The 18026-nt window shown below is 42.7% G+C and overlaps 1 protein-coding gene across 4 annotated transcripts in view; it reads left to right on the forward strand.

Moving 5' to 3' along the window:
- The first annotated feature begins 260 nt into the window (after positions 1–260).
- TM9SF4 (transmembrane 9 superfamily member 4) overlaps positions 261–18026 on the forward strand; it is a 50570-nt gene continuing 32804 nt past the window's right edge. Inside the window, exon 1 of one of the 4 annotated variants that reach the window (XM_064275941.1) lies at positions 261–430. In XM_064275941.1, the coding sequence (XP_064132011.1) occupies positions 416–430 (15 nt within the window). In that variant the 5' untranslated portion in view covers positions 261–415. The remainder of the gene's footprint in view (positions 431–18026) is intronic. The other 3 variants (XM_023550126.2, XM_023550127.2, XM_023550128.2) reach the window with 3 other exon arrangements.

Consider the following 18026-nt stretch of genomic DNA (forward strand, 5'->3'; position numbering starts at 1 on the left):
TCAAATTATTCTCCGAATCGGACTGCTATTGGAGCCCAAGTGCCAATCCTTCTTCCCGACATCAAAGCTCCAGGTAACCCTGGCAACGGGTTGTACTGCCAACAGTAAAGATGGCGCCCAGAAAGCGAGCGCGTTTCCACATACCCCCACTACCCACAATGCAGTTGAGAGAGGAGGCAACGTCTCTGCCAGGAGCTAATATGGCGGCCATAGTTACACCACTCTTTTTCTTCACCTAATCGGCGACCTAACGACCCACAACAGCGTTCCGAGCAGGAGCTAAGTCTCCTTTACTCCTCCGGTGGGCACAACTCCAGTAGCAACTTAAGTCTGTGGGACACCTCGCTGAGTTAAAATCTGTAACCAGGGAAGCGCCATTTCCGCTGACATCATTACGGCGACACGTGGATCCAAGATGGCGACGGCGATGGTGAGTGAAGGAGACTCCGGGAGCCGGAGCTGGAGCTGGGCTCTCCGGGGGATCCGAGGACCTTCCGGCTCCCCATGCCTGGTTCCGAGCCGCCTCTGGGACCCCTATATCAGGCCTGAGAACCGCCCCTGACTGGGCTCGCTTCCCTCCAAATCCCCCACCCCAGCCTTGGTCCCGCTCCCCGCACTCAGGCTTGTCAAGGCCCTGAGTTTTGGGGGAGGCGCTGGGTCGGAGGGAAGGCCTTGGCCACTGTCTTAGCCGGGTGCCGTTCCTGTTTTCGTTCCCGCCCCCGTCACCCCCATTTTCTAGTCCTCACCTCCAGGCCCTGACCCGTTCGAGAGTCCCCCATTATCGTCACTTTCGCTCCTCCCCCTCACGTCCGGATCTTGCTCACCCCGCATCCCCGCCTTCCCACCATCCTGAGCGATCTACGAATGCGACCTCACTTCTGACCGGCCTCACAGTCCAGGTCCTGTCTCAGACCCTTTCCAGAGCCCTGTCCTCCCAACCTCATGCACACCTCTTGACTTCCCGCTGCCCCAGAGTATGCCCTCATCCCCCGCCCCCCAGCTTCCATCCCCAGACCCCTGCCCTTGTATTCTCTCAATCAACTCCCTGGCCTTTTGGGGGGACCCGTTGATCCCATTGGTTCTCAAACTTTACAGTGCATAAGTATCTCGGGTGTGTTGGGGGAGAAACGTGTTAAAATTGCAGCTTCCTGATCCTGGCTCTCAAAAGATTCTAATTCAGCAGGGTTAGGTGATGCCCAGAAATTCCATTTGCACTTTATAAGCATGCCAGTGATTTTGATGGAAGTGGCCTGTGAACTATGTTTTAAAAAGCACTATACTAGCCCCACCTGGCTGCCCCACACCCCCCCACACCCCAGCAGGGCCACACAGCTCTTCAGGAGTGCAGGTTCGTTCCCAGGGTGTGTGCATCAGGGTGAAGGTAAGAGAATTGTGCTTGGACGGTGGATAAGAACTTGCTGCTCCCAGGACAGAACCCTGGAAATAGCTCTTCGAAGGACTGGCCTTGCTTGCAGAAGCTCAGCTGGAGACACCAAAACCAAAATTGAAGTCACTTAGTCCAGAGTGATTTTCAGGGTCTTCTTGTATGTTGCTTCCTCAGCAGATACTTTTATCCAGGGAGTGAATGCAAAGGAAGACTGAGAGAAAAGGACGTGACATTTGACTTTAGCAAAGGAAGATTCTTGCTTACACTCTTTGGTGTTGGTTTTCTTGAGCCAGGGTTAGCTTATTGACTGATAAAGGGTCTCCCTGCCTCTGTTAATGAAGTATTCCTTATTTAGCACCTCAGAGGTAGGGTAAAAGGTTTCACAGCCTTAATGGTTTCTGTGGTCTCAGACTTTAGTCTAAACCACAAGTGGGGCAAATCCCAAAAGTGGTATGTTGAAAGCTCCCCCCTCCCCGTTTTTTTTTCACCAGACCACATTCAGAATAAGGATGATGTAAGAACTTAACAGGAAGTCACACCCTCTCTTGGCTATAGACGGGAAAAGTTCAATAAAGTAGCATTTATGGTATTTTACTGGAAAATTCCTGCCTGGTTCAGAGACTTTTAAGAGGTGATAAGTTGGCAGTACATATTTCTAGTACACATTTATTTAATCAACAAATATTTGAGTGTTTCTTCTGTATCAGAAACTAGCACAGAATTAGAGGGTCAAGGTCCCTACCCTTGTTGAGGTTTTCTAGTCTGAGGAGACAGGCTAAGAACAAGATAATGTCAGAGTGGTAAGTGCTGTGAAGATAGCAATATGAAGCCATAGTGACTGGGGGGATGGAGTGACACAACTACTTTGGATTGGGTGGTCAGAGACATCTTCTCAGAAAATGTGATACAAGTTGAGACCTGATTGATAAGAAAGAATCAGCATCCAAAGTTCCAGGGCAGAGTGTTTCAGGCAAAGGAAATGGCAAGTGTAAAGGTCCAAGGGTGGAAAGAGCTTGGTATTGAGCTTGGTTTGAGAAACATACAGAAGGCTATAGGGGGCTGAATCGAGGTGAGGGGTGGGGGGTGGGGGTAGGAGAGAATTATACAAGACGAAATTGAAAAGAAGCAGGAGCAGCTTAGTTTCTAGAAGCATGCCTGTGATTGCTTTGAATTGAGTCTACAGTTTACAGTCTGTGGACTAGATCTTGAAATAGCCTTTTCTATTAGTGTGCTTTCACTTTCAGGACTATATATTAAGGGTGTCATCTTGTTCTCAAACTGGAGAGTTTAGATTTTATTCTAAGCACAGTGGAAAGTGATGTTTGTTGTGTCACCTGGGAGTATTGTGTTTTCATTAATGAAAAGAGTAGCTTATTTCAAGGAAGTATATATGTATACCGTGATCCACAGAGGCCAATTTAAAGGGTGCACTTGGGAAATTTCATGTTTGGTGCAATCGTGAAAAGGTGTACAAGCAGGTTTATTACCAGGATATGTGTGTAACGGGCAAAGTGGAGCCACAGATAGACGGTTTGGTCTGTGTCGAGCACTTTTCTTACACGGAAGTCAGAACAGTCCTTACACCCTCATAAACACAAATATTTCGCATTTCACAACCATTGGGGGTGGGGGTGTGTCTGCTTTGGGGTACAACCAAGGAGGTCATACAACCAGAGAGGAACTGAGTGGCCATGGGAACAGGCTGTTTTTTTGGTTTTGTTGCATTGAAGACAGGGGTTGTGGGTGCAAGTTTCTGACCACCCAAGTGTTATTTATGGGCTTTTCCCTGCTCCTTGTCCTTGGTAAATGACTCTTCCTCCCTGAGGGTTGGGCTGCCACCACCCAGGACTGTGTTAGCCTGGTGGGTGTTTCCTGAACGTTCAGGGCAAGACTTCTCCCACCGTAGGAGCAGATAGCTGGTATAAGCTGGAATTTTCTTTGGTTTTCCTGCCTTTCTCCTGCACTGGATTTAAACTATTGCTATAAAGCTTCAGAATCCAGAGTTGATCTAACTGGGTCTGAGGTAAGAGGCAGGCTCATATATCTCACTTTTTATGGAAAACTTCTCTTGGTAATATTATTTTGGTAGAACTTGGGAGATGCCCACTGGGTATATTTTTAGGCATCTTAGGAGTCTAAAAGTTTTAATTCGGAGAATAAAACCCTGACTTCTCTCACATATATCATTATTCACACTTTTTAAAATACTTTTTTTAACCTGGGATATAGTTTACATAACATAAAATTAACTCTATTAAAGTGTGCAGTACAGTGGTTTTTAGTACAGTCATAAGGTTGTACAACCAGCATCACTATAATTCCAGAACATTTTTATCACCCCCAAAAGAAAACCCATACCCATCAGCAGTCACTCCTTCAAGCCCCTGACAACCACTAATCTACTTTCTGTCTATGGCCTTGTCTGTTCTAGACATTCCATATAGATGAAATTATACAATATGTAGCCTTTTGTGTCTGACTTCTTTCATATAGCATAATGTTTTCAAGGTCCATCTTTGTGGTAATGTGTCAGTACTTCATTCCTTTTTATTGCCAAATAATATATTGTATGATTATGCCACGTTTTCTTTTTCCATTCACTAATGGACATCTAGGTTATTTCCACTTTTGACTGTTATGAGTAACGCTGCTATGTACATTCATATTCAGTTCTCTTGAGTGTATACCTAGGAGTGGAATTGCTAGGTCCGTTCGTACTGTTTTGAGGTTACTTTGGTTTGATCCAGTCCAGAGCGGGGGAATGGACCGAATGACCTCAAGGTTCTTTTGAACAGATGGAGGCAATGCTAGCCAGTCTCCCACCTTCAGTCAAAAGCAGAAGAACTGTTTTTAGTGACAGAATCTGGTGCTAACCTTTGAGCAGCTGAATGGGTAGAGTCCTGGAACGGAAGGTCTGAGCTGTGCCCCCAGTCTCGTGTGTGGGGTTGTGGGAAGTTGCTGTCTCCTTTGGGCCTCACGTGTGGGTGGGAGAGTCAGGAGCCTGGGTTTAGTCCCAACATTGTGCGTGATTCACTGTTTGGCCTGGGGCAAATTACTTTGGCTCTCTTAGTTTCCACATATGGACTTGATTTCTAAATTCCGGGTTGAAAATTCTGTGGTTTAGAGTGTTCGCGTTTAAGGTAACTTAGGCAAATATGCCTACAAAATCAGATTCGTTTTGCTGGGGTCTTTGTTTTTTTTTTTTTCATAGTCATTTACCCTGAGGTCTTTCCAAGCTGTTGCTGGTTGTGTTATCTGTCTGAGCTCTTGAGTTGGCCCATCTGGCATGTGTTCAGCAGGAGCTGCTATGTTCTTGGAGCTGGGGTGCTGACACCCTTCAAACCCGTTGCCGTCAAGTTGATTCCGATTCATGGCGACCCTACAGGACAGAGTAGAACTGCCCCATAGGGTTTCCAAGGAGCACTTGGTGGAGTCAAACTGCTGACCTTTTGGTTGGCAGCTGAGCTCTTAATCACTGCACCACCAGGGCTCCCTATGCTGACACCACATCTTGGTTAAAATGTGTTTCTCCAAGGAGTTCTTTTCGAAGGATGCTCTCAATCCCCCCCGGAAGTACAGAGGAGGCAGAGATAGCATTAAGTTGCTTCTTGGTTTCTCTTTTACAACCTGGACAAAAGTTTGCCTTTGATCTCAGCATTAAAGAAGCAGGTTGCAGAATGTTGGAAAAGGTTGAGTTTTGATCTCTTGGCACTGTCAGGAAGGTGGGAAGGACCATGGATGAACAGGGCCATCTGGTCAGAGTTGAATGATAGGAGTCACTTAAACGTGCATCCCCAAACCTGCTTTGATCCCTGAACCATTTGCTGATGCCAGCATTTCCCAAATGGGGGCATAGATGGATGGGAACACCCAGGACTGCTCAGTTCCGTCTCATTCCTCTTCATTGCTTCCGTCTCTGACTTCCTAACATGATTTCTCACCTATGCCTGATGCATTAAACTGACAGACCTCCCAGGTTTTATGTTTAGAGGGTACACTAAATGCTACTTGCATTTCTTAGGAAACCAAATTGAATCACAAGCTGGAACTGAATTCTTAAGCCACTTTAGAAGGGAATCTGGGTGCTTTGGCAAGTCCCTTAACCTCTCTGGGCCTCAAGTTCTACTTGAAGTAGATCAGATGCTCTAAATTGGCAGTCCATGGACCACATCTTGATGTAGACTTGGGTTTGTTTGTCTGTTTGTCTTTTAGCTGGCACAGGACTTTAAAATGTTTTTAGTTGACAACATTTAATAATTGGGAGATTTCATGTTAAAAAGTCTAGATTTCCATTTTCTCTTAAAATTTGGGCCCGAATTCCCCAATAGGAGAATAGGCATACAGGAGCCAGTTCTCCACTTGGCCTTCAACTCCCTATTGTCTCATTCCCATGGTTTAGGTCACTTACATGGCCCCTGAGTGGTTGAATTTGTAACCTCCGAATGAAATGGTTTCTATGTGATGTTCTGATTCTGATTTTCTGATTCAAAAGCTATTAAAGGCTTGTGGTAATTCCCTATGTTACCTGACGCCCGGGGGAAAGAATTCTATTTGCATGGTACATTTATTTGATAAACTATACGCTCACTTAATAGTCCATGTAATCCTTACGAAAGTCCATTTTGCAGATGAAGAAACTACAGCTTGGCTCAAGAACCTGGGCTAACTAAACTGATGGGTTTTGTGACTTTGGCCAAACTGTCTGCCTCTTTAAGTCTCAATTTCCTTATTTCTTAAACAGAGATGATATCTTCCTCAAAGGATTATTGCCAGGATTAAATGAAATGTGAGATCAAAGTTCCAAGCACAAAACAGGCTCTCTGTAACTCTGAGTACTCTTTTCTACTCCAGGTATTGAAGTCTGCCAGTAGAGCTGCTTGGACCAGCTGGAAGGTCTTTTATAAATACCCAAAAGGAAGAGGGAAGTTCATTGCATTCCTTATTTCTGTACTTGTGTGGCCTCAAGGTTTAAGTCTGGTTGCCTGTTGCTTTGTGAGGGTGCTTATTAGTTTCACCTGGATTTGCACAGCCTGTTAAGGTGTTTCCCTACCCCAATAGCAGTTTTTTGGGTCTAGTTTATGTGTCTCTGCTCAACAGCTACTCAGTATCTGTGGTCTCTGACATAAAGGCTACATTTTCAGATCTCCTGTGGCTAATTTGGTTCTGTTTTTCTTGCTCTGTGAGTTCTTCAGCTCCATGGGGCTGCTTGGTAAGTAGTCTTTAGTTGTCATTCATGTGTGGTTGAATTCTTAGGGAGCTTTAACTGGTTGGTTAATTATTTCTGTTAACTGTTGGCAAACTGTGCCCCAGAGCCTTTTTGCTGTTGTTAATCTGGGGAACAGTTATTAATGTGGCCTTACAATGGTGACTTTGAGATAGAAAGAGAAGAATTTAGCTTATTTTTAAAGAAAGGTATGGAACAGTGGCCAAAAAAGACTGTTCAGACTAGTCAGACTGGGTGATGCTATTTATGGGAAAGGAAATTGCAAAGCAGAGGAGCTCCGGAAAAGAAAAGGTTAACTTCTGGTCACAGAAAAATGTGAGTGAATGAAATATTTTGAGTTCTCAGAGGAAACTTCCCTATTTTCCTTGGTAGAGGTTAATTGTTCATACCTTTCAAACTGGGTGGGGCAAGTTTTTGTGGGGCTGGGAGTACTTTCTAGCCCTAGCAGCCATTCTTTTGGCTGTTGTTTAGGAGAGATTTTTCTGCATGCCTACCCCCCAAGAATAAAACAGATAGGGAGAGAAAGACCTTGATTCTTGGGTCTCTTCAGTTTTACAGCTTTCCTGGTTGCCATGTCTTTGCCAGTGGTGGGGTATTAGATTATAACCTGAAGGGCTTCTAGATTGCCATCGCCTTGTTCCTTGACTTGCTGCCTGTCCTTGCAGTCTCGTGACCAAACCCACTGCCGTCGAGTTGATTCCGACTCATAGCGACCCTACAAGACAGAGTAGAACTGCCCCATAGAGTTTCCAAGGAACGCCTGGTGGATTTGAACTGACGAACTCTTGGTTCGCAGCTGTAGCTCTTAACCACTACGCCACCAGGGTTTCCAAGTCCCATGACAAGTAGAACAAATTAACTGTGAATGGGCTGCATCACATCTCTTGGGACTCCTACTCCTTTCAGGGCTCTGAACATTGCAAAAAATGTTTGCTAAATACTTGATTGACTTCTCAGACTGAACCTCATATGGGAGTTACTGTGGCGATCAATTAAAAATTATAGGAAGATACAAAGGAGCTTCCCAAGAACCAGGTTATTTGCTGCACCTTGACTTCCTCGCAGAAATGCAGTGTTCCTCTATCAGGCCGTCAGGCCTTCAGAGTTAGAGCAGCAGCATCCAGGCCAAGGGCCTTATCAGGAGCTTGTGAATTTCTAGGTCCCTGACCTCTCTGGAATCATACACCAGATTCTGTGTATTGGAACTTTTTTTTTTTCCCTGGGAGGAGGGTCTCTAGCTTTTATAAGAGTCTATGAGGAGTTTGGGACACCTTCCCCAAGGTTAAGAATTGCTGATCTTGATTCACTTACCCATATACAGGATGCCAGAATCCCCTCTGCGTTGTTCTTGCCTTGTTATGCCCACTTCCTGTACATCTTCAGGGGAACTCACCCAAGATTTTCAGAGGCAGTCCATTTCCTCCCCCTTTTTAAAGTCTAAATATATTTATTTTGAATAAAAGTGATCTACATACATGGGAAAAAAGTTAGTATAAAAAAGCTACAAAAATTTTTAAAAGGTCACTGCTACTCCCAATCCATTCATGAAAGGTAAATACTCTTTTTTCCTCCAGAACATTTTTATGTATATATTTATGTGTATAAATGTACATGTATGGACATAGATTTGTGTATATAAAAACATCTCTATGTTTTTAAACTGTTCTAAAAATTTCCAGTGTATACAAAAATAGAAGAAATAGTATAATAAACCCCCATTATCCATCACCCAGTTTCAACAAGGATCAATATATTGCCAAACTTGTTTTATTCCTCCCCATACCCTACCCCTAGCTGGGTATTCTCCCCCCTCCCCGGGTTTATTGAGGTATAATTTAATATCCTAAAATCACCCATTGTGAGTGTACAGGTCAGTGATTTTCAGTGAATGTATAGACTTGTACAACCATCACCACAATGACACAGTATTTTAGAACATTTCCGCCACCCCAACAAGTTCTCTTATGCCCACTTGCAATCAGTCTCTGCTCCCACCCAGCCAACCACTAATCTGCTTTCTGTCTCTATAGATTTGCCTTTCTGGGCATTTCATATAAATGGAACCATACAGTGTATAAACTTTTGTATCTGGCATCTTTTATTTAGCATAATGTTTTTGAGGTTTTTGGGGTGGTAATATATATTGGTAGTTCATTCCTTTTTACTGCTGTATTGCATCGTATGGATACATTTTGTTTATCCATTCACTAATCCACCTTTGGATTGTTTCCAGTTTTGGACTATTGTGAATAAAGTGGCTATGAACATTCATTACAAGTCTTGTACAGACAAATATTTCTTTTTCTCCTAGACAAATACCTAGGATTTTTTTTTTTTTTTGGTAAGTTTAACTTTTTAAGAAATTGCCAGACGGTTTTCCAAAGTGGCTCTACCGTTGACATTCCCACCAACAGTCTATGAGTGTTGTAGTTTTCTCCACATCCTCAACAACACCTGTTATTGCCTTGTCTTTTTGAGTTTAGCCTTTCTAGTGAGTGTGGTTTTGATTTGCATTTTCTAATGACAAATTATATTGAGCATCTTTTCATGTGATTATTAGCCATTGGTATGTCTTTGGAGCCCTGGTAGCAGAGTGGTTAAGAACTCAGCTGCTAATCAAAAGGTTGGCAGTTGAAATGCACCAGCTGCTCCTTGGAAACCCTATGGAGCAGTTCTGCCCTGTCCTGTAAGGTCGCTATGAGTCAGAGTCAACTCGGCGGCAACAGGTTTGATTTTTTTTGGTTTGGTATATGTTTGGTGAAATGTCTATACATACCTTTTGCCCATTTTCAAATTGGGTTTGTCTTCTTACTAAGTTGTAGGATTTCTTTCTATATTCTGGATACAAGTCCCTTATCAGATACATGATTTGCAAAGTCTTTTCTGCCAATCTGTGGCTTGTCTGGAAACCCTGGTGGCGTAGTGGTTAAGTGCTGTGGCTACTAACCAAAAGGTCGGCAGTTCAGATTCACCAGGTGCTCCTTGGAAACCCTGTGGAGCAGTTCTCTGTCTTACAGGGTCACTATGAGTCGGAATCGACTTGACGGCAGTGGGTTTTTTGGTTTTGGTGGCTTGTCTTTTTATTTTCTTAATAGTATCGTTTGAAGTGTAAAAGTTTTTAATTTTGACGAAATAACAATTTATCAACTTTTTTATTTTATGGATTATGCTTTTGGTTTTGTATCTAAGACATCTTTGCCTAACCCAAGATCATGAAAATTTTCTCCTGTCTTTTCTTCTAGAAGATTTATAGTTTTAGGTTTTATATTTAGGCCTGTGATCCATTTTGAGTTAATTTTTGTGTATGGTTTGAGGTTCCTTTTGCATATGGATATCCAATTGCCTGAGCACCAGTTTGTTGAAAAGACTGTCCTTTCCATGTTGAATTGCCTTGATACCTTTGTTAAAAATCCTTTCACTGTAAATGTAGGCATTTATTCTTAGACCTTAAAATTCTGTTCCATTGATCTATATGCCTACTATTACCATAATGTCTTGATTGCTTTAACTTTTTAATAAGTTTAGAAATTGGGTAGTATAAATCCTCCATTTTTTAAAAGTCATTTTGGATATTCTGGGTTTTTGTATTTCCATATAAAATTAGGATCAAGTTGCCAGTTTCTACAAAAAAAAAAAAAAAAAAGGTTGTTGGGATTTTGATAGGGATAGCATTGAATCTATAGATCAATTTGGGGAAAATTGCTATCTTAATAATATTGAGTCTTATAATTCATGATCGTGGAATGTCTCTCGAATCTTCAACATTTTATTTCTAAATATTTCATCTTTGTTGGCGCTATTATAAATGGAACTGTTTTCTTAATTATGTTTGCATCGTTTGTTGCTAGTTTGTGGAAATACAGTTGACTTTTATATATTGATCTTGTGTTCCGTGACCTTGCTCACCTTATTAGTTCTAGTAGTTGTTTTGTGGATTCCTTAGCGTTTTCTATATGTAGGATCATGTGATCTGCAAATAAAGGCACTTTTACTTCTTTCGAAACTGGATGCCTTTAACATGCTATTTCTTTCTTTCTTCTTTATTGCACAGCTAGGAGGTGATGGGTCAAGGATTTGAATTCATGTCTGTATGGCCCGCAAAGCCTGTGCTTTTTCCACTATACCAGTGGCTCTCAAAGTATGATCCCAAGACCAGCAATATCAGCATCTCCTGGGAACTTGTTAGAAATGCAGAGTTTGAGGCCTTACCCCAGACCTGCTGAATCATAATCTGCATTTTAACAAGGTCTCTAGGTAATTTGTATACACCCATTAAAGTTTGAAAAGCACCAGCCTCCAACCAAAAACTCCTTATAGTTGCCACCAGGCCTTTGTGTATGTTCCTTGACTTTCCTGGAATACCACTTCCCTTCCTTCTCCTCTCCCTTCAGGCCTTAGATTTGAGTTTTTAGACCTACACCCCTCCCTTCAAGACTTGGTATGTTTCTGGTCCTGTGTATTCCCCAACCTGCTGTCCTCAGGCCACTGATAACATCAGGGACCTAGTGTTGTGCTTGGTCAATGACTTGTTGCCATCGGCCAACTGACTGAAAGCTCCTTGTGAGGGTGCATTCTATAAGGCTTACGCGATGCCGTACACATAGTAGGTGTTCAATAAATAGATGGTGAATTGACTTCTGTACTGGTAAAAGCATAGATCTTGGGGTCAAACTGTTGTTGTTAGGTGCTGGTAATTTTCAACTCATAGCAACCCCATGTAACAGAGTAGAACTGCCCCATAGGGTTTTCTAGCCTGTAATCTTTATGGGAGGAGTCCTAGTGGCACAAAGGTTAAGCACGCAACTGCTCACTGGAAGGTCAACAGTTCGAACCCACCAGCCAGTCTGTGGGAGAAAAGACCTGGCGATCTGCTCCTGTAAAGATTACAGTCTAGGAAACCCTATGGGCAGTTCAGTTCTGTCCTATAGGATCACTATGACTCAGTGGCACAGGACAGCAATGGTGGGTTAGCAGCTGAGTACTTAAACATTGTGCCAACAGGGCTCCTTGGGGGCAGATTGCCTGGGCACAAATTATGTTGTTGTTAGGTGCCATCGAGTTGGTTCCCACTCATGGCGACCCCATGTACATCAGAACGAAACACTGCCCAGTCCTGTGCCATCCTCACAATCCTTGCTACACTTGAGCCCATTATTACGGCCACTGTGTCAGTCCATCTCATTGAGGGCTTTCCTCTTTTTTGCTAACCTTCTACTCTACCAAGCACGATGCCCTTCTCAGGGATTGGTCCTTCCTGATAACATGTCTAAAGTAAGTGAGACAAAATATCGCCATCCTTGAGTCCAAGGAACATTCTGACCGTACTTCTTCCAAGACAGGTTTGTTTGTTCTTCTGGCAGTACATGGTATATTCAGTATTCTTTGCCAACACCATAATTCAAAGGCTTCAGTTCTTCTTTGGTCTTCCTTATTTATTGTCCAGTTTTCACATGCATATAAAAAACCCAAAAACCTGTTGCCGTCGAGTCGATTCTGGCTCATAGAGACCCTACAGGACAGAGTAGAACTGCCCCATAGGGTTCTGAGGAGCAACTGGTGGATTTGAACAGCTGACCTTTTGGTTAGCAGCCTTAGCTCTTAACCACTGCACCACCAGGGCTAGGCAATTGAAAATACCATGGCTTGGGTCAGGTACACCCTAGTCCTCAAAGTGTTATCCATAATTTGTTATGATCCACATAGTCAAATGCCTTTGCACAGTCAGTAAAACACAGGTAAACATCTTTCACGTGAGAGCAACAATAGGTTAGCAGCTAATGCTTAACCATTGTACCAGCAAGGCTCCTTGGGGGTCAGACTGCCTTGGGCACAAATTATGGCTCAGCCAATTGCTAGCTTTAACCTTGAGCAAGTTATGTCACCTCTGTGGGCCTGAGCTTCTTCTCTATGAAATAGGATGATAAAAGAGTCCCTACCTCAGGATTGTTGTGAAGATTTGCTAAGTTAGTGGATGAAGAGAACCTAGAACTGTGCCTGGCTATGTACATAATTCCGTGTTTGGTAAGTGTTAACTGCCGTCGTTAGCAGCTTCATCATTACATGCTCATCACCTTGTACCACAACTCACCTGCCCCTACATTTGGGCTGGGTGAACTTGGACAAGCTGTTGGGTTAAATGGACATCACCTGTGAAATGATGGTCAAACTCCCCATCTCCCAGGTGGTTGTGAGGATGGCACAAATCAGTGTTTGTAAAATGCTTAGCACAAAGTAGGGACTCAGTTCATGGGTGGGAGGGCCCATGTCTGCCGTAGAGCCTTGCCATGGTACTTAGGGACTTTGTGGCTTCTTGTTGCTTTTTGGCATATTTTCCTGCCAAGGTGAGTATTATCTTTGTTGCTGTGTCTGTCTTTGTTTTGTGTGTGTGTGCTTGCTCCAGGGGTTTGAGACTTTGGAACAAAAGTGTATTGAAGTCTTTCAGGATTTGCTTTTTATTCCTCACAGCCTGAGCTCTCAGGGAGCCCTTGAGTACCCTCAGGGTGGTGTATATCAGCTGGGATTGGAGGATTCTGTATCAGAAGAAGGCAGAACTGGAGTAACTTCTTAGAGTTAATTGGCTTGATAACCAGAGGAGATCGTAATCCTCTGCCCTGGCTTCGAATCACATATCGGATAAGGTAGAGAGGTCAGATGTCCGGGTTCTTCAGAGGGGGAATTCAGAACACATGTGTTTTTGATTAGCAAGAAATAATGACAATACCCTATATAAGAGTGGTGGTTTACGGCATATTCATGTTTTCAAATCCATGTCTTTGGATCCCCACTTCTACCATATGAATCCAGCCTAATAAGTGAGGCCGTGGAGCCCGGCAAAGTGGACCGGCTAAGGATGCACAGCTGAGGGTGCACGCTCTGCCCTTATTTTAGGGCCCCAAGCTTATGCTGTCCTGGTATGTGAAAGCTGCCTGCCTATTGATTATCAGGGTGTAATTTTAGACCTGCTCAAAGAGAAATATAGATGCAGCGCCTTTGTTGTAAGGGATTTGTATCACCTAGGATAGACACTTGTACAGAGCAGAACAGTGGTTCTTAAACTTTAATTTGGGGAGCTTGCTTAAAAGTAGATTCTGATTTACTAGTTCTAGTGTAGAGCCTGAGATTCTGCATTTCTAAAGAGCTTCCAGATAACACTGATGGTGCTTTCCACAGATGCCACTTTGAGTAGTAAGGATCTAGAGACCTTTTAAAAACGCTGATGGCAGGCCCGCATCTCTCAGAGACTCTGGCTTTTAATTGGTGTGGGATGAGATCAGTATTTTAAAAAAATTCTTCAAGTTATTCTAATATGCATTGAAGTTGAGAACTGCTGTTCTGGACATGCAGATAGGTTGTGGGCATGGTAGGCGTTCTCAGCCTAGGTCCGTGGACAGGAGAGAAGGTGAGGGAGAATGTCAAGAACTGCTGAAATGTGAGGGGTTTTTTTTTTTTCTTTTTTAAACCAGATTCTCAAGGGGATACAGTGAAGATTAAGAACCATAGTATTAAACCTGTATGTGAATGAATGCTTTCATATTTGTATAGATCAAAGGTTGGTTGGTGCTTATTATTAATTTGTTTGATAAGAATTTATTAAATACCCCATCAGCAAAGCTAGACAAGTGATTCGTGCAGGTAGAGGAGTTGGCAGATACTCAATGACCATAACATAACACAAAAAATGCTGTAGTAGGGCTTTAAACAAGTGCAAATTTATATATGTGTCAAGTGAACTAATAAGCAACAGTCTTTGAATATGTATAAGTGAGAAAGTCCTTTTGAGTATTGGGTAATGTTTCCATTCTCTTGCCTCTAGTGCCATCATAAAGATATTTACAAAGTGCCTTGGAAAGTAAGGGAGAAAGAGAATAATTCACCCCACGGGGTCTGAGAGGTCCTTGAAGGAAGAAATATTTCACCTGGACCTTGAAGGGTAGGTAGTACTTGAATAAGGCTAGTCCGAGTGTCATACGGCCTGAGTAAAGGCTCAGCGGTAGCCTCACCTGAGTTGCACTGTGTCTCCCTGAAGGCTTAGAAAGGAAAGACGGGAGGTTCTCCTGGAAAGTCGTAGGATTACTCTGACCTAGGTGTTCACAACCGTGATGTTTTCTCTTGCGTGTTTTATTTCATAAGTGGTATAAATACTATATAATCCTCACAAAAAGAAAATATAGATACACAAAAAAGCCCACCAATTAGATAATCCATTTTGTCTCTTAAATCTTTCCAAAGATAACTTAAAAAAAGGAATCCTGGTGTACAGTGCTTTATACCTTACCTTTTCTACTTAAAACTTGGACATACCAACTAAAGAAGTAATTAATACATTATCACTTTTTGACTACATAAATGGACATACTATAATTTAATCCATTCTCCTAATATTGGATATTTTACTATTATAAGTAGTGAATGAACTACTTCACTATTTTAAATAATGCTATAGTAAACATTTTCTTTTGTGCATTTTTGGCATACTTGTTACATTTTTCTTAACATGTCTAGAAGTACAATTGCAGAGTCAAAGAGAATGTACATTTAGGGGGCTTTTGATATAGAGTGCCAAATCCCCTCCCCCCACCCCAAAGTGTTGTTCCAGCCTAGTCTCTCCAGCCACATGAGAACAGTGACATTTTAGCATCCAAAACTGAGAGTGTCGTCTTGGTGTGGTCATTAGTTCTCAGCTAAACTTCTCAATTGCTTTTGGTTGCCAACTTCAGTATTATCAGTTATGTTCAAAGATTCTAGCTTATTACCAGAATATTGTTTGCCATTTTTCATCTCTTCATCCTTCTAGGATAAATTGATTTATGCTTTGTCAATAGTACCTTTGGTTGAGGATGTCAGTTTTCTGCCTAGTTTTTCAAAAATTCAAAACTTTTTTTAATTGTGCTTTAAGTGAAAGTGTACAAATCCAGTCAGCCTCTCACACAAAAATTTATGTACACCTTGCTGTATATTCCTAGTTGCTCTCCCCCTAGTGAGACAGCACACTCTTTCTCTCCACCTTCTATTTTTGTGTCCATTCAGCCTGCTTCTGTCCCCCTCTGCCTTCTTATCTCCCCTCCAAACAGGAGCTGCCCACGTAGTCTCATGTGCCTACTTGACCCAAGATGCTCACTCACCAATATCATTTTCTATCCTATAGTTCAGTCCCTGTCTGAAGAGTTGACTTTGGGAATGGTTCCTGTCTTGGGCTAACAGAAGTTCTGGGGACCATGACCTCCGGGGTCCTTCTAGTCTCAGTCAGACCATTAAGTCTGGTCTTTTTATGAGAATTTGAGGCCTGGATCCCACTGCTCTCCTGCTCCCTCAGGGCTTCTCTGTTGTGATCCTTGTCAGGGCAGCCATTGGTGGTAGCCTGGCACCATCTAGTTCTTGTGGTCTCAGGCTGATACAGTCTCTGGTTTATGTGGCCGTTTCTGTCTCTTGGGCTTATAATTACCTTGTGTCTTTGGTGTTCTTCATTATCCTTTGCTCCATGTGGGTTGAGACCAATTGATGCATCTTAGATGGCCACTTGCTAGTGTCAAAACAACTTTTGAATGTCAGTTTACGCTATTTAATACAGAATTTGTCTTATGTTTTGGCTAGTTGGAATTCAGGTACAAAGAGGAAAAAGAGGGCAGGATTTATTTCTCTCACATGAAGCAATCACATTCTAAGGACTGACAAATGAGGGCTAGCAAAGGGCTCCAAAGAGGGAGGGTCAGAATCTCCAGGTGACTGATCAAGTGGGAGAAGTCCTCTGATGGAGAGGAAATCAGATGCTGTAACTAGGCCACAATCAGTAGGCCTTCTATCGCTACTCAGAAAGAATAAAAATCTGTTTGATGTTGTATTCAAGGCAGACCCACGATAGTAACCCCTTCCCTTTGTACACGCGTAGACTGTCTCTAGCAGAATTTCCTAGGAACTGGTGATAGCGATTGTCTATGGGGAACTAGAGTGCAAGGAAGATTTATTCAGGGTATACCCATTTGTACAGTTTGAATTACTTATTGTATATATTGTACTTTTTCAAATTTTTTTTTAAAGCTGGTTATTTTTAAAAAGCCTTACCCATCTGTGGTTGTGTAAGACGTTAACATAAGCTAGGTGAAGGGTATATAGAGACTATAGTATCTTTGCAGCTCTTCTGTAAATCTAAATTTATTTCAAAATAAAAAGGCTTTTTCAAAGAAGACAAAATACTATATTCTCTTCCTATACCAAAACCTGCCCCATGAGGCAATTTTGTACCTTCTAGCCTTATTTCTTTGAAGAATCACCCTGTTCTACCCCTAAATCTGCTGAGCTCCTGATTACCAAAATGATACAGTGGTCTTAGCCTCTGTTTTTATTGGGGCCAAACTATTATTTCATATTTTATAATGAACATCATAACTGAGTTCACATCAACTGGTAGATGTTTATAAAAGTTTACAACGAATTGGCGGGGGGAGGGGGCGGGGAGGAAACACTGTGAGCATATTGCTTTTAAGACTTTGACCAAGCTGTCTATCTACAAAAAGTGCACCGGGCTCAGAACTTGAAACTGTTAAAGCCATTTTTCTCAACTTATGGTCCATGTAAAAATGCAGATGTCTGTTTTTGGCAAGCCCCCTTGATGATTTTGATGCCCTATAAAACTGAATTTCAGAAAGAATCATCAGAGAGAGTGTGTGTATGTATTAGCTCTGTGGGTAGAGGGGCTGCAGCAGCAAGATGATCAGCTTGGAGGCTGTGGCCTTCGTCCGGGAGGGAGGAAATAAAGGACTGAAACATAGCAGCAGTAACGGGGGTGGACTGAGGAGGCAGGTGCAGAAACACAGTTGAGTTGGTGATTCAGGTGTATGGACGACGAAAGTCTTTGGGGAGACCAGGAGGAGGGAGAGTAATCAGGCAGGCAGGTCTTCTCATTCCTTAAGGAGGTGAAGAGCTGCTATTGCCGAAGAGAAAGGGATGTTTTGGCCAGCATTGATCGGGTGAATTTCTTGAGGCCAGAAATTGATCTTTCTTGCCTTTGATTCCCAAGTGACTATCCTGCATGCAAATATTTACTGAGTACCTATTCTGTGCCAGGCACTGTTCATGGCGCTGTGGATACAGTCCATGCATCCACAGTTTACACTCAAGTGGACAGAGCAGATAATACTCCAATAAATAAATATGTATTGTACATGTCAAGTAGATAAGTTCACAAAGAGAAATAAAACAGAGTAAGGGGTTGGAGAAATGGGTCATGGGAGCCCTGAGAATGTTATTTTAATAACATGGTCCACAAAGGCTTCTCTGAGGAGACATTTGAGAGAGACCTGAGTGAAATAAGAGAGGAGATGAGCCATGCTATTATCTGTGGGAAAGGCATTCTGGCAGAGGGAACAGTGAAGGCAAAGGCCCTGAGGGGTGGGAAACAGCTTGCCGTGATCAAGTGAC

This window comes from Loxodonta africana, chromosome 24 (assembly GCF_030014295.1).
Source record: "Loxodonta africana isolate mLoxAfr1 chromosome 24, mLoxAfr1.hap2, whole genome shotgun sequence".
NCBI classification, from domain to species: Eukaryota; Metazoa; Chordata; class Mammalia; order Proboscidea; family Elephantidae; genus Loxodonta; species Loxodonta africana.